General features: G+C 40.9%; 1 protein-coding gene across 1 annotated transcript in view; it reads right to left on the reverse strand.

Moving 5' to 3' along the window:
• Positions 1-10,323: 10,323 nt before the first annotated feature.
• The window catches only part of TMEM242 (transmembrane protein 242), a 45,258-nt gene continuing 34,625 nt past the window's right edge, over positions 10,324-20,956 (reverse strand). The window contains exons 4-5 of the mRNA XM_073337751.1: positions 15,511-15,616; positions 10,324-11,063 (exon numbers count right to left, since the gene is read on the reverse strand). Of these exons, the coding sequence (XP_073193852.1) occupies positions 15,512-15,616 (105 nt within the window). The 3' untranslated portion in view covers positions 10,324-11,063; position 15,511. The remainder of the gene's footprint in view (positions 11,064-15,510; positions 15,617-20,956) is intronic.

The following is a 20,956-nucleotide window of genomic DNA, read 5'->3' on the forward strand; positions in this document are numbered from 1 at the left end:
CCAAGGATTACCCTGAGATAAAGTTCCTTCCAGCTGTGAGGATGGAGATGTGGGGTCTAGTAGTGAAAGAGGTTGCATGCTGTTTCTCCTCACCTCTGTTTGTTGTCATGCGGATTTTCTTGCCTCTTGTTTCCCCCTCTCACTGTCTGAAGACCTTGTTTATAACTTATTGTATATTTGGGTAAACATACATCCCTTTGTTTAAGATCTGCTTTACTAGTCCAGCCTATAGTCCTATAGGGCTATGGGGGTTTGAACATGTCACCAACATCATTCAGGGGGAATTTATAACTTTACATATAATGTTGCAACATACATTTTATCATGATATTATTGACCAGCAACTTGTTAGTTTTCAAATGACACTCCCAAAGCATATTTTGTACAAAGAATTTACAATGGTACGGAGGATTTGAATACGGGGTGCGTTCAGTCAGATTCATTGCTGAGTCAATTTTAAGAGACTGGCTTCTGATGTTGGCTTCAGACCATTCTTCATGCCACATCAACGTTGCAGAGAAGTCTGGGCAGGCAAGTGGGAGCATGAGGGATGCGTAGAGGAGTGATGTTGCTTAACACAGGGAACCCTGGTACTGGTGTAGGTCAAACTGGCCCAGTTACAATGTGCCTGGTTGAGTGTAGTTGAGTCAACCAACTTGACATGAGACAAATTGAGCCAGATCGGCACATAGTTTTCCACTGTAGAGTGACACAGAACTAAACCAGACGATGAGAGAGTTTGAGCATTTGCTCCCCATGAAGTACTGGCCAATTTGTTTAGAAGGTTGTCACATGTTGTCACTCCGAGGTAGACTGGGTGGGATTCGTGTTTCAAGCAATGTCCATTGAGAAAGATATTCAGTTCTTGGGCTGCTCTTGAGGTTGTAAAGATTGAAAACACTTGAAACTGTCTTGGTCAAACTCAGTTGTAAGTAACACTGACTACAGTATTTCCTGGATATTAAACCCATAGTTACCAACATCCACATTTTTTCCGTCGGGAACAATTTTCCAAATAAAACAGTCTGTGGGTCTTTATTTCCCCACCTGTTGAAAGCTTGTGTATGCATTTTAGAGGGTTTACTCATATAATTATCTGAGTTATCAAAATGATACAGTTACATTTTCCTGCCAGAATAGATATCCACTATGTTTCCATCCCCATAGGTTGCATTGTCATTCGTGTGTGTTTTATAATAATTATGCAGCATAGCAAAAACCATAAGATAAAACCTCACAGTAAATATAGCAAAATATATATATAAACACAGTGGGTCTGATCCCCTACTCATTGATTTCAGTGAAGTTATACATCTCCATAAAATTGGAGTAATGGAATAAAAAATCAGATCCTATATGAGAGAACTCCAAAAGTTCAGAGTTCAGATAAGCATCTTAAAACACAGATGCTATGGAACCTATAGAAGTTCCTGCCAGACCTCTTCTTACACATCTTTCCTTTCCCAAAGCACCTCCTGGTTCCCCCATAACTGTTGTCACCTTGAAGGCTGCTAGCCTCATGACATCTCCAATGTGATTGGGGGTGTCCATTAGACCTGTCCTATCCTCTGCTATCTTTACAGTGAATAGCACAACCCACATATAGAAAGAAAACATGTCTTATAGTGATAGACTCCAGGCAACATAAATTAATGTAACCATAAGTGAAAATTATAAAGTCAGGAAATGCAGAAGTTAAGACTTCAAGAGTTATGTTAACTCAGCCACCTTGCACATACAGATGATCTGTTATTCCATTTTTTAAAAATCAAGACCTGATCCTACAAGCACTTAGAAAAGTTACTCTCATGTGTAAGTATTTTCAGGATGAGGCCTTAATCCCTGCTTCAAGATACATGTTTATCTGTGTGTGGAGTGTAGCACCGAGCACATTGGGCCCCAGACAAGAATTGGGGCCTCTAGACACTACCACAATCCAAATATTTGTTACAGTACCAATAAATTAAGGTGACCAGATGTCCTGATTTTATAGGGACAGTCCCAATTTTTGGGTCTTTTTCTTATATAGGCTCCTATTACCCCTCACCCCGTGTCCCGATTTTTAACATTTGCTGTTTGGTCACCCTAAAATAAGTAAAATAGTACTGTTTGTGTATATCCCATAAAGTATGAAGGATGTGGATCATGTTCAAGTTAACATTGCTGCTGGAAGCTCAATTTTTGCATTTCTAACCTTTTTAATTTAAATGTGTACTCCTGATGTTGCCTTAACATTTTTTAAATTTTTTTCTGTGTTTCAGCAATGAGCCTAAAATTTACACTGTAGGTCTCCGGGTCTTCTATCTACCTATACAATTATTTAAAAGGAAAAGAGAGCAGATTCCACCATCTCTACCACAATTCATAGCAGAAAGCATTGATTAGTGAAGTGCAAGACTGTTTCTTGTATACTTAGGCCACCCTCTGCTGGAGAAATGGTAAGTTACTACTTAATTTTCTGTAAAACGTTATTCTTTCTTTCCTTGGGTAACTTGTTTTTCATGTTTCAGAGTAGCAGCCATGTTAGTCTGTATCCGCAAAAAGAAAAGGAGTACTTGTGGCACCTTAGAGACTAACAAATTTATTTGAGCATAAGCTTTCGTGAGCTACAGCTCACTTCATCGGATGCATGAAGTGAGCTGTAGCTCACGAAAGCTTATGCTCAAATAAATTTGTTAGTCTCTAAGGTGCCACAAGTACTCCTTTTCTTTTCTTTTTCAGGTTAGTGTCAGGTAAGACTCAATGGTGTCTGAGTGCCCTGATTCTTAATACTCCCTGCTGTACCAGAGACTACCCTTACCCACAGGCTGAGAATATAGAATTTGAGAGGAGTCTGGGACTGCTTTGCAGGGACTGAAACCAGGGTTCTCTCTTACACTGGTTGCTGCAATTTTAATGTTTGTATTTTGTTTTTTAATGCTTTTACTGCTGTATTTTTCAAAGGTTTCAGTACTTTCCAACTTACAAAGGTCTTGGATAATAAATACCAGTATTCAAAATGAGTAGTACAAGAAAGAGCAGTAAATTAGGAAACTTTGAACTATTGCTTCTCAGATGTAAAAGATGTTTTCCAGGCCCTTTAGCTTTGTTCTAAGCTTCAAACACAACAAATTACAGTAAAAACTTCACACTATGTTCAATGTTGGAAAATTTTGGTTCCCACTATAGGGCTATCCCTAGATGCATATCCTGTAATATTATGTTGCTGACTGCAAACATGTTCCCTGCAACCTCAAATACATATGCACACCAAATACCACAATAACTTCAAAATACAGTACTCTCTACCTGTTTGATGCAAATAATAAATAATAATAGACCAGCTACAGTGAGATGAAAGGATATGATATGATCATGAGTGAGGAAGCTTGCTGTGGGTAAAGTGCTACAAGAAACCAGAGCAGAAAGTTTTCAATGCATTGCTGTTCGTTTTTTAAAAATGCATGATTTATAATCTTTGGCTCTGAGAAGAGGTGGGGAACGGACCCAATCTGAAATCCAAAAGTACACATGGTGCTAAAAATGTTTCCATTATCAGACTTCTTAGGCTCAGAAATACAAGTACTGTATCTGGAAAATAAATAAATGAAAACTCTCACTTTCAGTTTTAGGTCCAGATTTTCAGCTGGTGCAAATCAGCACTGAAGTCACTGGAAGTTTACGCCAGCTGAGGATCCAGCCTTTCGTGTTTCTCTACTACTTTACTTTTAATTTTTTAAATATGTTTTCAAAAATTCCATTTTTTTATTTTAAAGAAAACAAATATCTAAATCCACGATCCAAACATTGGAACATCACACCAGAAAAAACTCCCGTCTCTGATACTTTCAGTGCATACGTGTCAAGTATCAGGGAGCAGCTGTGTTAGTTTGTATCCACAAAAACAATGAGGAGTCTGGTGGCACCTTAAAGACTAATAGATTTATTTGGGCATAAGCTTTCGTGGGTAAAAAACCCACTTTTGGTTTTTTACCCAGAGGGTTTTTTACCCATGAAAGCTTGTGCCCAAATAAATCTGTTAGTCTTTAAAGTGCCACCAGACTCCTCATTGTTTTTGAGAATATGTGGTTTAGGCTGCAGGTTCTTCACATTTGAGCCATCATGGCAGTTCAGGCCACTCAGTCACTCCAGAAGATCTCCTGTTGGGGGATTGACACCTGACGTTTCCCCTAGAAAATATCACAGACTGGAGGGGAAAGCAGGCAGTGTGGTCCACTGACTTTTCTAAAATAAAATCCCTCACGAGGGAGGCTGAGTCTCTGAGAGGTAAACCAGGGTTGGAATCAGACCTCTCTAAGGAAAGGAGTGGGGATGTGTGTGTGTGTGTGTGGAATTTATAGGGGCTAAGAGGAAAGTTGCGGGAATTGGTACATTTGTAGATGCCAGAAGGTAAGGTTGGAGTTTTCGCCCTCCCAAAAATGCATAGATATCAACAGATAAAACAGTGACATTTTCATGGGAAATAGGAGGTAAGATGGAGGGGAGAATGGGGCTTTGATCTGTGAATGGGAGATGGGAAGAATTAGGGACATAGAATCATAGAATATCAGGGTTGGAAGGGACCCCTGAAGGTCATCTAGTCCAACCCCCTGCTCGAAGCAGGACCAATTCCCAGTTAAATCATCCCAGCCAGGGCTTTGTCAAGCCTGACCTTAAAAACCTCTAAGGAAGGAGATTCTACCACCTCCCTAGGTAATGCATTCCAGTGTTTCACCACCCTCTTAGTGAAAAAGTTTCTCCTAATATCCAATCTAAACCTCCCCCACTGCAACTTGAGACCATTACTCCTCATTCTGTCATCTGCTACCATTGAGAACAGTCTAGAGCCATCCTCTTTGGAACCCCCTTTCAGGTAGTTGAAAGCAGCTATCAAATCCCCCCTCATTCTTCTCTTCTGCAGGCTAAACAATCCCAGCTCCCTCAGCCTCTCCTCATAAGTCATGTGTTCTAGACCCCTAATCATTTTTGTTGCCCTTCGCTGGACCCTCTCCAATTTATCCACATCCTTCTTGTAGTGTGGGGCCCAAAACTGGACACAGTACTCCAGATGAGGCCTCACCAATGTCGAATAGAGGGGAACGATCACGTCCCTCGATCTGCTCGCTATGCCCCTACTTATACATCCCAAAATGTCATTGGCCTTCTTGGCAACAAGGGCACACTGCTGACTCATACCCAGCTTCTCGTCCACTGTCACCCCTAGGTCCTTTTCCGCAGAACTGCTGCCTAGCCATTCGGTCCCTAGTCTGTAGCGGTGCATTGGATTCTTCCATCCTAAGTGCAGGACCCTGCACTTATCCTTATTGAACCTCATCAGATTTCTTTTGGCCCAATCCTCCAATTTGTCATGCAGGAGAGCTGTGACATACTTGGAATAAGGTTAGAGGATGAGCCTGATGAACTAATGAGACAAATTCAGGCTAGAAATAAGGTGCTATTTTTTAACAGTGAGGGTAATTAACCATTGGAACAACTTAGCAAGTGGTTTTAGTGGATTCTCCATCACTGGATATTTTTAAATCAAAACGGCTGTTTTTCTGAAAGATAGCTTCTAGTTCAGGGGCGACGCAGGGGGATGGGAGGGAATGCAGGGTCACATGCCTCCCCTCCCCTGATTCTGTGAGCACCGAGCTGCCCTTGCAGGGCTCAGAGCAAAGTGACCCTGCAGCCCCACAAAGAGCCCGTGACTGCAATGTCTGGGTGCTGCGTGAAAAGCACAGGGGGCCAATGCACCCAGTGCTGCTCCTCTTCTAGCTCCTGGCCCTTCATCACACCGCATCAGGCCGTTCCTGTGCTTGCTCTGCTTGGCCTGCCGTGTGGGGGCTCTGTCCTTCTCATGCTGCACCCCAACGGCATGTTTCCAGCTTGCCTAGCCCCTCTCCCTGGCAGCGGGGCCTGGGTGGGGAGCGGAGGGGGTAGGACGGAGCTGGTTCTCCTGCTGGATGAGAGCAGCCATTCCAGGTTGCTGCCTCTGTGCAGCGCGGCAGCTGCCTGCAAGAGCCCAGCTGAGAAGGTGGCGGCAAAGGCCTGTGCAGCAGATAACCCTGACAGGGTGGGGAGAGCGCAGTGGCCTCGGTCTGGGCACAGGGTTGGGGGTCACTGGGGAAGGTATTGGAAGCAGGTTCCCTGTGCTCAGCCCAAGTTGGGGCATTGCCCATACCCCTTCCCTGCTGAGGTGTCTGCGAAGGTGCCAGAGTTCCGGGGAGAAACTTTGTTGCTGTGAGTTCCTGGCCCGGGACCTGGGGTGGACCAGGAGCACATGCTCCCCACTCCTGTATCTCCAGCCCCCACGAGCTGACAGAATTGGCTGCCCTGGCCCCGGGAAGTGGGACTGGAAGGTTCCTGCACCCAAAGGCCACATGTGGGGTGGTCACGTGCCCCCTCCCCAGACCCTTTAAATTGTGCCCCCTCACTCTCAAGAGTTACGTGTTGCCTCTGCTCTAGTTCAAAGAGGAATTATTTCAGGAAAGTGGAATGGCCTGTGTTACACATAGGCCTGAAAGGATTAGATTTTTATAGGTAAAGGTTGGTAAACGTCAATTCCATCATACACATGCAAACACATGAAAAAAATATTTCCATGGATTATGATCTAAATTTACAGATAAGAAAAGTAAGAAAAATTCTGCTTAAGAACTTTTGAGAGTTTGATTTAAGAATATTAACTTTTTAAATTTTGACATGTGATGTGATGTTGACAATTTGTGTTTTAAAAGTTACAAAGCTTCAAAACTTAATCTCAACATCTACTGTCATTAAATACTTATTGTCTGACCTCCCTGTTGTCTGACATACACATCCATACTTTCCTGCAACTGTAAAATTTTAAATAAATAAAATTGAAAAAAAAGCTTAAAAGCCATAATTTTGCACAACTGTGAAAATTTAAACTGATAAAAATAAAAAATGCTTAAAAATAAGCATCAATATTATCTGTCAAAATTATAAAAAAATAAAAATTGAATTCTACCAAGTGTAGTTATACATAAGTTCAGACTAGGTTATGACAGTGGTCCCTTCTGGCCTCAGTGTCTATGAAACCCTGGGGAAATCTCTGGGTATTGGAAAATCAGGCTGAAGTCCTGTTGTTTGGTTGAGGGTAGGAATGGTGCAGCAAAATCTGTCGTGGGTAGATTTGTAGGACAATGAAAGCAAAAGAAAATAGTCACAGTTTTGTAAAATCTCCTCATATTTGGGGTTTTTCTTAAAGCTCCAGCTCCTGGGGTCATGTCATTATGTGAGAATCTAGGATTTTGTTACAAAAATCCCTAAGTTTTTAGCCTTCATTGCTGTGGAGAAAAACTTGAAAACATTATTATTTATTAACCCTAAAGGCTCAAAGCCTGGATTGTCAGTAAACAAAAAGCAAAACCCATTTTTCTAATGTTTTGATACAAATTTTGAAATAAATATAAAAAGGCACAAATACAAAACAAAATCTCAACGTCGGCAATTTTTTGCAGAAAATTCAATTTTTCAAAAAAAAAAAAAATCTGTTGAAACCATTTCAACCAGATAGTTTCTAATATTACTATCAAAGGTAAGTGAAATTTAAGGTAAGTAAAACTCCACTCATTTTTGGTTCCTAACTTAGAAACCTACAGCCTGTTTTTCACAGATGCTTAATAGCATCTTCAACTCACATGAATTTCAGTTGGACTTGTGGGTGCTCAGCAACCCTGAAAACTATGCCCCAGGTTTTTACAGTTGGGCATCCAAAACTAATGGACAGTTGAAAAATTAGGCCTAAATGTATGGATATAACCTACATAGTATCCCTTTAACTGGAGAAGGGGGATGAGGGGAAGATGGTTCTAATATTTATAGCTGCTATTGCCTTAATACCACGCTTCTCAACAACCCCAGAACCCCTCTCCTAGTTAGCAATAGGGCAAAATTGTCGCAATCCTTTGACACCTGTGTGATATCAAGGTTGAAAACCCCTATCCTGATGTCATAAGTCATAATCTATGTAAAAAGGAATCTGACAGTGAAATTTCTGACAGATTCTGACAAATTCTGAATCTGACAGTGAAATTGGCAGTGAAATTTCTCATAATTTCCTTGAAGGGTTCCTTTTAGTCCAAGAGGGCTTAATGTAGCTCCTTCTGGAACCTATTGATGGTGTTCTGAGCACCAGCTGATAGAAGGGGCTGATGCTTGAGAACAATGCAAATTGTTCCCTCCCTCCCTATGAGGTGAGCATGCTACTTATATGGTATTCCCAGCCCTTCTCATAGCAAGCTCACGACCTTAAATTGGCCCCCTGCCTAGCAGAGCGAGATGTTAATTTCTCATCATCTAAAGCACAAAATCAGCAAGGTTTGTGTTCATACAAACTGTTCAATTCTTTGCACCTATGGGAAGTGCTGCTGGAAGAGGCATGCTTACATACCCCATGATTTATTTCCATGAAACCTAGATGAACTGTGACTGCTTGGGTTAGATTTTCATTTCTTCCAGTGGGCCCTTTTGTGGTGACAGCAAGACACAGAAAGATGGTTCTGTCTTTATAATGTCAGGTTTCAGAGCTGTAGCTCACGAAAGCTCATGCTCAAATAAATTGGTTAGTCTCTAAGGTGCCACAAGTACTCCTTTTCTTTATAATGTGGCTCTCTTTCCTCATCTGCATTCTGCCAGATTCAAAAAGGCCTAAAGGTCACTCTGCATATGGCCACAGAAGGTTTTTAAAAACTTCTGAATGTTAATCCAGCTCTGAGCTGCCTTAGCATTTGCATATTTGCTTTATCAGAATGGGAAAGGTGAGAACAGGAGCTTTGTTAGGATATTCATGGCTGAGATTGCCCCTCTCCCCACTTATAGTGTACATATAGGCTCAGTTAGCTGCAAACACTCCTACCCAATTGGATTAAGGCAGGGGCTAGAAGTTAGGGGAGGGACCGAAACACAACAGTGACTCAAACAGCAAGTGGTGGTGACTGATCTCTACCCGTCACCCTATGAAGTGTAGCCTGTGTTGTCCTGGGAAGCTCCAAAAGTCCATATGGGGACTGTGGAAGTGGAGAGGGAGAATTTGCCTCAGGTAATGGCCCTAGAGCCTGTCTGTCGATTGTGAACAGGTTAGTTTGGACCCTTTCCCTAGGAGAGACATTAGGTGCTAGGCAGTAATAGATTTAGACAAGCAGATTGTGTAACTTTGCAAGAGCCCCTTCTACTGCGGTGTGTGTGCTTTCTCTCTGGCTGAGCTTGAGGACTGGCCTCCTATTTCCTTGTGCTGCAGATATGTCTGTCAGTAAAGGCATAAAGAACAGGAGGACTTGTGGCACCTTAGAGACTAACAAATTTATTAGAGCATAAGCTTTTGTGGGCTACAGCCCACTTCATCGGATGCATAGAATGGAACATATACTAAGAAGATATATATATAAATACAGATAAGTTGGAAGTTGCCATACAAACTGTGAAAGGCTAATTAGTTAAGATGAGCTATTATCAGCAGGAGAAAAAATCTTTTGTAGTGATAATCAAGATGGCCCATCTAGACAGTTGACAAGAAGGTGTGAGGATACTTAACTTAGGGAAATAGATTCAATATGTGTAATGACCCAGCCACTCCCAGTCTCCATTCAAACCCAAGAAATGGGCCATCTTGATTATCACTACAAAAGTTTTTTCTCCTGCTGATAATAGCTCATCTTAACTAATTAGCCTCTCACAGTTTGTATGGCAACAAAAGCTTATGCTCTGATAAATTTGTTACTCTCTAAGATGCCACAAGTCCTCCTGTTCTTTTTGCGGGTACAGACTAACACGGCTGCTACTCTGAAACTTGTCAGTAAAGGCATAGAACATGGAGTGAAGGAAAAGTCAGAATTAGGAGCACATACTGCTGCCACTATAGAAATGTGATAGAGTTAAACATAGAAATGTGATAGAGTTAAACAGAACAAGGATCCTGAGCGCATTCCTAAGGTATCATACCACCCAAGGCAGGAAGCCCACCAGATGCAGTGTAAAGAGTGACTTGGGGAAGGTGGGGGAAAGAAGATAGCTCCTTGTGTGGCCTTTAGTGACACCCTCTGGCAGAAACTTGAAGAGTATTGACATTACAGTTAATCATGTGCTTAAGAAGTCAGCTGATCTGGGGTCTCAGTGTTATGAAGCTTCCATAACAAAGCTCAAGACAAGGTAGAACTCAGATTCTGGCTGGCATTGGCTGGCATTGTGGAAAAATGGCATTCTTTTATATTTTTACTTGCTTGTTTCCCCATTGTAACAGGTGCATTGTCTTTGGTTAATTGATGTGGAACAGTGGAAAAACTACATTTCGTATCAAATGCAATTAGCAGCAGGCATAAATTCTACTCCCAAATCCTTTATTAATTTAAGGTAGTATAACCAGGGCAAAACATGTCTTTTACCAGATCTTGGAGTTATGGCAGAGTGAGGTAAGGCTTTGGTTTAAATATTTTAGAATGGATGTGGACTCAAGGGATTATAATTGTTGCCCTTTAGGGAAGATGCAAAGTCTTCTTTTATGAGGACATCTGAAAACCATTCCCTCTCCGCACTGAAACCTGAAGATGTTTTATATTCAGAATTGAAGGAGAATGCTACAGATACTGTAGAAGTAACATAAGAAAACTCGTGCACCTGACGTTACTAGACACATTATTAGCATTATGGGGAATTACAGAACATACATATTGAAAGACCTGAACATCTGCTGAGGATGAAGAAGCTATTTTTGATAAGAATAATACAACTGACTGTCTGCACAGCAACTTAAAATAAAACAGGGAATAAAAGTTAATTCCAAACATATTACAGGGCATTGCACGTTCTGGTGTTTTGTTCAGATTTATTTTTCAAGGACTTCCTAACAATTAACTACTGTATCCCCACCACCACCATTTCCCCCCTCCCCTTTTTCTGTAGCCTTGTATTCTGATAAATTAGGCTTTGCTGGTCTTCTGCACAGATCCTGTACTTCTGAAGAGCTGCTGTGTCAGCACCTCAGTGGAGTGAGGAGTACATCTTCACTACGCTTTCTTGCAGAAATGTAAGCACATGACATTATTTCATGGTTCAGTAACAGACTCCTGTAGGGGAGAAGGAAAGAGATTATGTTGCATCAGTGTGCTGGGAGATATTTAAAACCTGCCATTCACAATATTTTAATTTGGTCTGAAAGATGGATTTTATAAACGTTTCAGGAAGGAGTTCTACTTGTAGGGGGTTCTCAGGAGCCCTTTCTTAAAATTCAGTCACTGAACTAAAGAGAAGAGTTATTTACTTATTGTGGATGGAGTACACACATTCGTCTCTGGATTCTTCAGTTAGCCAATGTACAGTAACACAACCAGGTGCAGTGATGTGCTGGAGGGTGCTTTTGGAAGTTTCTCATTAAAATTTAGTCAGCACACTCAAGGGAGTATTGGATGACTTCTCTACCTCAGTTGGAGCTCACCCTTATATAGATGTAGCTAAATCATCCCTGTCTGAGACTTGGGGATCATAAAAATACTTCTGAAGAACAAGGGTTTTACCTGTGGAATGGGCTAGATTGCACCAAATGGCAGTATTTTTAGCAAAGGTTCCCAGGGAAGTTGCATGTAATGCTATACTACTGATACAGTTGTATTTTTCAGGAATAAATTTCCAGTGAAATGCATTTAGTTTGTTTGCCAAGGGATGTTGCTGCCTTCCTTAAACAATGTTATATAAATGGGAAAACAAGCTCATATGGGGTTTCTCAAACTTCTTCATCATTTTAATAGAGAGATGGTTTTGTATCCCATTAATAACCACCAGTTCCTTCAAACCGCAGTAGGCTAGTACCCTGTGACAACTACAGCAGTTACAGTGGTTTAAAGGGAAAACTAATATCAGGAAAATATATCATGTATTTTTATATTTCTTAGTACAATTCAGTATTTGGAAAAATGGAGCCAACACTATGTGACCAGGCAGCTCTCCATGATCCGCCAGTATGTGCTCCTCAGAGCATCAGTGGTTCACAGGCCATAGATTGAGAACTTCTGAATGGATAGGACCAAATCCTCAGTACCAAATCACTAGTGAGAGTGAAGAGGAGGCCTGGTGATGAGAGAGAGAAACATATAGGGGAGAAAAAAAGACTTACAGACATGGAGGGAATGCATCTCCTCCTGGCCTACTACCTGACAAAGCTATTTAACTAACACTAGCAACGTACACATATGGCTTCAACTGTTTAGTTCAGTTTTTAAATCTATTTACTGGGGAGCATGTAGTTAGAACATCTACTCCCCCCCGCATACACACTTTATTGTAATACAAATGGTACCCATCACACTCTATCTCCATTTTTCTCTTGCATGTTCTTTTAGCAACCATCAACAAAAATGATTAAAGGTGTAGAAAACATGACCTATGAGGAAAGATTGAAAAAATGGAGTTTGTTTAGTCTGGAGAAGAGAAGACTGAGAGGGGACATAACAGTTTTCAAGTACATAAAAGGTTGTCACAAGGAGGAGGGAGAAAAATTGTTGTTCTTAACCTCTGAGGATAGGACAAGAAGCAATGGGTTTAAATTACAGCAAGGGTGGTTTAGGTTGGACATTAGGAAAAACTTCTAACTGTCAGAGTGGTTAAGCACTGGACTAAATTGCTTAGGGAGGTTGTGGAATCTCCATCATTGGGGATTTTTAAGAGCAAGTTGGACAAACACCTGTCAGGTCTAGATAATACTTAGTCCTGCCTTGAGTGCAGGGGACTGGACTAGATGACCTCTTGAGGTCCCTTCCAGTTCTATGATTCTATGAGTTCTATTCTACTTGAATCTATGCCTAACTAGCATATGCTTGGTCTTAAAGTGATAAGCTCTGGATGTCCCTCAAGTTCTGAACTTGGGCCAGGAGAAATTGGGGCTATAATTAGAGATCATCCATTATATAAAACATTATTGAAAACTGGAGTGATAGCTATTAAAAACCAACACACAAGGCTGGGGTCAAATGGGACTTGATGGTGCTCAGTGCTTCTCAGGATATAATCGACAATCTGGAGAAATTTTTGACTAAATGCTGCCATCTTTATTCAAGCAAATGCTTACTGCAGCAGTTAAGAATGGTAGCATTTACCATTCAGTAAAATATTAGATCCAAACTACATGATTATGCCCCTTTAAGCTTAGGTTTATTTTTTTTAAGCACTGAGCAGGCCTTATACAGTGGTGCAGGATGGAAGAATATTAACACATTAGCCAAAGCTGATATAAATGACATTCTGCAACATAGCTGCCTCACAGCAGACATCTAATAACCTAAGAAAACAAGTGAGCTGGAGTTTAGTCATATTTGATCATTAACGAGTAATGGTTTCCAACCAAAATTAATTCAGAGATAGAGTAAAAGATATGGAATAATCCTTACATTTATATCAGAGGAAAATATTGACTATATTAGCATGCAATATCTCTGTCCTTTCTGGAGTGCATTACATTCTCTTAAGATCTGATACTCCATGCATTTCTACTTAGGCTTCACTGAGAATCTTTTTTTGTGTGATAGCTAAGAAATGTGTTCCCCAATGTCTTCCCCGGTTTTGTTTCAGATGAAGCATTAACACTCATTATCATCTATCTATCTATCTATCTATCTATCTATCTATCTATCTATCTATCTATCACCAACTTTTTTAGATGAAACATCTTTTCCAGATGACACTCATGTTACCAGGTGGCAAAGCCTTCAAAGGAGTGTGTATCACATCTGAAATATTACATAATGCTGAATTGGAAGACAAAGTGTTTTCTGGGATTTTAATTTTTTTTGAAGCTGCCGCCTTTAACTGAGCACAACCATCACTGTTATAAAATATTAAAGCCCTCATACATATCAAACAGAGCTACAGTTACTAGGGCAGACATTTTTGTGCATATCAGTTAAACACTGGGACCTGGAATTTTTCTAAGTCACTTACAGTAACTCTAATTTTAATGGATTTGTATTCCATATTGATTCATTCTTACTGAAGGCAGTGTGGAACCTTAAGCTTTCTTCTCTAGTTTTATTTTTTTGTCACGCAGTCATAGAAGCTACAGATGAAAAAGCTCTTCTGTATGAGATCATTAGCCTTTCCAGTTACTCTACTGTAACTCATCTTCCCATCCCTAATTGATCACATCATCAGTCAGACATTATGGTGATGGCTTACTCAGCTAATCGTTAGCTTTGAAATGCAGTAGAGCCTTAATTATCTGAGAATCTTTAGAGATGCCTGAAACCTTCAGACAGTGGGAGGTTCAGTTAATCAAGGGATCTGGGTGACTGAAGGCAGGGTGGGAAGTTCCCTAAGCCACTTGTCTTCCCCTGAAGAGGGGTTGGGAGAGATGACCAATCATGTGCCTAAGGATTTATGTGCAGAAGTCTTTCAGGTAAATCTGTATCTGTTTGCAGAGGATGTCGAAGACCCTAATCCTGTGTAGGGGAGCTCTGTGCCAGAGCTCTTTGCTATCTGATCCTGTGTACAGTCAGACAGGCACAGCTGGGAACATGGAATAGCTGCTTGGTCAGTCCCAAGGTCAGGAGCTGTGGGGGATCAGAACATATAGAGTAAGGGTTTAAAAAGGGGCTTTTCTTCTCCCTGTGAGTGGATCCTGTCCCATCTGTCTGTCTGACTGAGGCTCCCCTCTCCATAATATCTGAACACCCTGCACAGGGACTATGGAGAGCTGCAGAATCAAGGTGGAGTCTCTATCAGAGAGAGAGGGGGGGGCATCAGGATCTCAGACTGAGTCTTCCAGAACAGGTGCTTGTCCACCTTTAGAGGGGTCTGCGGGGCTTGTATTGCACTCCATGCTCTCTGTTGCCTGCCAGGGAAAATATCTGCAAGCCACTGGGTCCCCGTCATTCCTGGCTGATAGCTGCTTTTAAACCTCACTAACCCTAGATGTGTTGGGAGTGGGCACATACAGAGCAGCTTCTCAGCCGCTTAATTTGGTGCCTCAGTTACTTGAGTAGCCAACCTGAAACACTTTGCAGGAGCCTGCTTCTCAGAAAGTGCTGGCCACTCTTCTCTGAATATTAGCCCCTGTTATGGCTTCTCACGTTGGACATTCAAAATCAAGGCACTTAAAATCACTTGTCACTTCCTGGAAATCGTGGCCTTTATTTTTACATTAAATTGGGTGGAAAAGGAAATTAAGGGGGGAAAGCAAAGTAAAAGTGTATGTGTGGGAGTGGCAACTGCCCTGCTTAACAGGAGACAAAATATGGAGTGCAATGAAGCATGAAGTCAAGGGTTAAAAGGCAAAAGCACAGACACTCATCAAGAATGTGGTCTGGGTTTTTTCTGCAAGAGTTAAATGACTGGATCCCAAAGTTTTTCCATACCCCATCCACAGATTGTTCTTGAGATGAATGATACAAAATATCAAACAATAGGCCATGTAACTGAGCAGAGTAGAGACCATAGTCTGAAGAAAGGAACCTCTGATTCAGTCTACTTTATCCAAATAGTTTCCTAGCCAACAAATATGGTGAAGGAGAAAAGTCACAAACCTACCTTAATCTAGGTGGCAAAGATCTGTGGAGGCATCATTGAAGAGAAGCAGGTAGATTAAGATCAGTTGCACTGGATAAAAACTTGCAGGCTTGAAATCAGAATTATCCTACATGGAAAGAGTCAGTGAACCAATGAAAAAAGGTTTCCATTGTGGTTTTACAAGTAAGGTCAAATTCAAATTAAGGGTGAAGCATAATGCAGTGGTAATAAATGCACTGCAAAGGATCTCCTCCATTTCCTGTTTTTCACTGACTACCAATCTGTCCCGCTCTTAAAATCTCACAAAAAATGTGCTATTGCACAGGAAATGATTAACAAATCCTGGGAGAGATTGTTAAAATGAAGTGATTGCTCACTCTGCGTATTGTTATGTTTTTCCAGATATAAAAAAATCAAGTAGATGCTTTCAGTCAGTATAACCTTTAATTTAGTTTAAGAGAACTATACCAGTAAGAACCAATGTCTCCGTGGTTAGAGCATGCAGGGTGTGTCTCCTTTGATATGCTGCACTGAACATACACAAGAGGGGTATCTTCAGAGTCCTTAGAGATTTAAAGGTGGAATATATAGAAAACAAGTCATAATCATTACCCAGCTAAACAGTTACAACATTAGAGCGGCACGGTAGCATCACTTCAGTTAAGATTGAGACTTCAACAGCTGATTTTTTCCCTAAGTGCTTTAATATCCACATGCATATTCAGATTGCTTTGAAATTTGCCATTTGTCATCAGGATTTGGAGTAGGGTTAGTGATCTAAATTTGAGGTCATTTAAGCCAGGGGTTTCAGAAATAGCCTCCCCAAAAAACTATCATGACATCAACATTTTATGGGTTGTATAACTTATTTTGTTCATGCCTGGGGCTGAGAGAATGGCTCTGGTTCTTCCCAAACTGATGTATACTCCCCCCTCCCCGCCCCAGGTTTGATCTGAGCTAGTATCTGGCAATATTTGAAAAGTTATTCAGGATTTCCAGTGAGGTTTGAGACAACCTGATGTGCCAGAGAAAGTCATTTGCATGTGTGCAGCAGAACTGGAATTCTGTAGCAAGCCAGAATGTTTGCAGGCAGCCTGCCAGCATAGTAACCAGGTGACTCAAGGTGACGTGCTATGGCCGTTGGAGCTGAGCCATACCTATGTACTGAGAATTTGAGTCCTTCCCTTGGTAGCTTTCTGAAAGTGGGTTGTGCACATTAGTTACCCTCTATCTGCATCAGCTAAGAAGGTACTGGAAGATTTGCAACCGGTACTTCAAAGTGCTCTAAAATTCATAGGCATACCCAGATTGTTTTGAAAATTGCTGTACCTCATCAGGGTCAGAGGGTAGAATTAGTGGTGCAAGTTTGGAGTAATTTGGTCTGGGGTGCCTCAGATATGCCCCTCCCCAAAGCTGCTTTTAATATATTCAAATTGCACTACATGCCATGCGCATAAGGAGATTGTCTTGAAAACTGGTATGCCACAATAGGAGCCATGTTGCAGTTTATGGTACAAATTTGGGATCATTTGGTCAATGAGTTCCTGAGATTAACTGTGCCATTAGCTTCACTCTCTCCTCTTTGAGCAATGGCACACTGACTGCCTGTGTGAGATCATAGGACTGCACCCTTCCTGAGCATTTGGAGGATAGTGCGAAAAGTGCACAGGAATAGTGTGTGTTGGGGGGGTGACTCTTAGGCCGTCTCTGCACTAGAATAAAGGTTGAGTTTTAGGACAGGCTTAGCAAACACTAAACTTGTGATGAGGCTGATGTAAGAATTTATATAAACTAGACTAGACTCAACCACTTCATCTACTCCAGGCAAACCACCAAAGTCCTACCAGATGGAGATGGTAACACCTATTCAGCCTGGTCAGAGGGAGTCCCTCCAGGCCATCATCTTCAGTTAGCCCTTATTGAGCATTTGGGGCAGACTGATGTGTGCCACCCGACCACTAGAACTCCTCAGGACAACAGTGCAGTACAGAAGACAGAGCAAGCACTGTGGGAATGCCAGTGTAGATGTTGACTTCTGACGGGCACTGAGAATATGCAAGTTTTACAAAGCATTAAAGCTCTCTTATCTTCCCCAGTTTTCTTGACATATGTATTGGGATGCTGGCCTCTGGAAGTGACAGTTGCAGTCATTGTAGCAGCCCAAAAAATTTCATACATTCATAGATTTTAGAGCCAAGAGATGCCCATGTGTCCATATACTTGGACAGTCCACATAGCACAGCCCAGGAAAAAAGCATCCTGATTCTTCTAGCTGCAGCTGCACATCTCAGATTTCAGTGCAACCTCTGGCGACTCACTGCACCTAATCCCAGGTCCCATACAGCTATACCTAGCACAGGGAGAGTCGGGGTTTATGAGGAGGCATGACAATATAACATTGTGTGGGACACAACCCAGAAAATAGCAGATTTTGTTTGGCATAGGTCAGGTTTGGTTTAGTACCCATGCCCAAAGCCAACTCCAGGAGGGCAGAGTTAAGGTGGGGGTGAGAGGTGCATTTTTTAAAGGTTTAAATTTGTTTTACTTTAATGCTTTATTTCCTGTTTTGGAGAGGTTTTAAGTATTGGTACATTTCACATTCTGGAAGGTACCAGCACTGGTACTCAACCTGAACACTGTATTAACGGAGTTTTGGGCAGTGAATATATAGTTTATTACAGTCAGTTAGGGTTGGTTCTGTCTGTCCTTAATTCTTTTCATCATTCTCTTGTGGTCTAGGGCTAGACAGCCATAGGAGGAATATTGTTCTGTATACTAAAACTATTAATTGTTGTGTCCTTCCCTGTCCCCTGGATTATCAGAAAAACACATAGGATGAAATGAGGCCAAATGGCCTACTTACCAGTCTAATGAATAACTGACTTGTTCTCTTGAAACTTAAATTAACCGTAACCCTATTTGGTAGTAATAAATGGCCAAACAAAATTTGTTTTTTGTATGCATGGAAAAAATAGTTCAAACCAAGTTGTCTTCTGCTTTTTACAAAAGTTCTTTTGTGCATTCAAGTTCAGGATTTCAGGATTAACCACTAAAATGGGCCTTGTTGACTAAAATCCCTCTTAATTGGGATGTAAAGGGGAAATACCTTGTCTCATTCACCCCTTTTTATGTTTCTAGTGCTCAGCACCCATGAAATGAATTGCTTGTGGGAAGATAATATCTGCTTTGTTCCTTTTTAAGTCTGTGAAAAATGTCTTCCTGGTTAATAGGATGATTGTGTGCTCCAGGAAATAAATGTGATTGTTTGTCATACTCAGCCCAAGATAATGACAAAAAGGCAAAGCTGAAATTCCATATAATTTCTGCTCTTCCATAGTCAGGAACATTCAGAACACAATACACAGCTGGTGCTCACATAAAGGATAACATTAGCTGTTAAATTAGTTAACAGGCGGGGGATGTTTAACAATATGCCCCGGTAAAAAGGAAATAGACAAATTACAAAAAACTTCTGTCAGCTTAATTCCAAATGCTACTATAGACCATTTTACCCAGATGGGATTGCTTACTGGCCTGCACATCAAGTTTGAAGCATCCAGAATCCCCACAGCAACAGGTTCAAACTCAGCAGTGTTTGATTTAGCTCTTCATCCTTATTCACACATTTAACTCTTCGAGGGCTTCTGAATGAAACCTTAAAAACCAAGGTCCAGTCTGCTCTGTGTGTATTTTCATGGCCTAAGGTTGCAGAGGTGCTCAGAACTCATGACTGGTTTAAATCAGTGGAAGGTGCCAAAATCAGGCTATTAAGGGCCCATGAGACTTTTTGTCAGAGTATGTAGGAGGCCCAGATGTCATGTATCAAATAGTTCCACCTCCCACACAAGAGCACTGTGCTTCATATTCATTTGCCACCCTCTACTGCAGAGAGAGTTGTGTGTCATGGGTCCTGTATATATTTTGGGAAGCACTTCAGGATTCTTCAGAAAGAATGTGTAATATGTAAATTATTTTTCTATAGACATTACCTGTTCTAGTTTTTTTATATCCCCATAACCCCACATTCCCTGCTTTTTTACAAAATGAGCAGTGGGGAAAAAGTGAGGGCAACCACACCACACTTTCCTGGGAACACAGGATTGTGACTAATAGTTTTATAGGCAGATTTCATATGTAATACACAGTGCTTGTGTGAGTCTTATTACTGAAGGTGTATGCAGTGTTGTTGTAGCCATGTCAGTCCCAGGATATTAGAGACAAGTTGGGTGAGGTAATACCTTTATTAGACCAACTTCTGTTGGTGAGAAAGCTTGTCTCATTTATTACTGAATGTGGTTAAGAATAGGTGAGAGTGAATGAAACAACACAGATGTACATTCAAGCAAAGATGCCTTGAAGCAGCCAGAATCTTTCCACAACTAATCCAGATTACCTACCTTATCTTACTATAACTCCTGACATTGGACGAGTTGATATTATAAATGGCCTGCCTCTATTTCCTAGATTTTTTTTCCCCATGCTGGTTAGGCTCTTGATGCAGAGAGGAGTCAAAAGCAAGTAACTTTTAAAAAAGAGGGAAACTGGTGAGCTAGCTGATCCACCAATTCTTTCACAGGCTTCCTGCTTCTGAGACACTTAAAAAAACTTTTTGTTTGTTTGTATACCGTTAGCTACATGTTCTTTGAAATCCATTAGCCCTTCTAATTTTCTTCTTATGTATTGCCTGCTGTAGTTTATCCTTCATTTTATTTGCTTCACTAGACTTAGCTCTTCCAAATTCTCTTTGGTTTGAATAACTTCTTGAGCCTTTCTGTTTAGCCACTCTGATGTAATTCTTGCCTTCCTGCTTCTCTTTTTGTGCAGAAGTATGCAAGCCTTCTGAGCCGTTATTATGGTTTCAGGTAGCAGCCATGCTAAATATAATATCAAAAAGCAGTAAACTGGCACAGGAAGAGTGGTATGTATATCCAGTGGATTATAGCCACAGCACAAGTTCAAAGAGATGAGCAATCCACATTTTTCACATGGATTGGAATCTGATTTACAAATCATGCACTCTCTGTCTTTTTTACACAAACTTTTTCTTGCAAGCAAAGCTGCATCTGGCAAAACATGAATAAATAATGCGGAGTTATGGATGGTATAAGAAGTTGAAGTATGTATTCCTTCATTTTCAGTAGTTGTTTTTGTTAGCGTCAATATCTTAAGATTGTTGTACCAAATTGCTGTATCATTATATATATAATTTAATTCTAGTTTAAAAATTTGTCTGTAGATTTCCCCCAGTTTTTAATATAATCTGACATATATTAGTATTTATACTGTGAAATATTCAAAAATGGCTTTGAAAGTGATATATGTGGAGCCTGTAGGCTTAGGCCATATCTACACTACAAAATTATATCAACCTAACTTACATCAGCATTCAGCCACCGCAATAATTAAATCACTTGTGTGTGCACACACTTGCCTCGTGTCGGCAGTGAGTGACCTCACTAGGAGTGTT

Source organism: Lepidochelys kempii, chromosome 3 (assembly GCF_965140285.1).
Source record: "Lepidochelys kempii isolate rLepKem1 chromosome 3, rLepKem1.hap1, whole genome shotgun sequence".
Classification (NCBI taxonomy): domain Eukaryota; kingdom Metazoa; phylum Chordata; order Testudines; family Cheloniidae; genus Lepidochelys; species Lepidochelys kempii.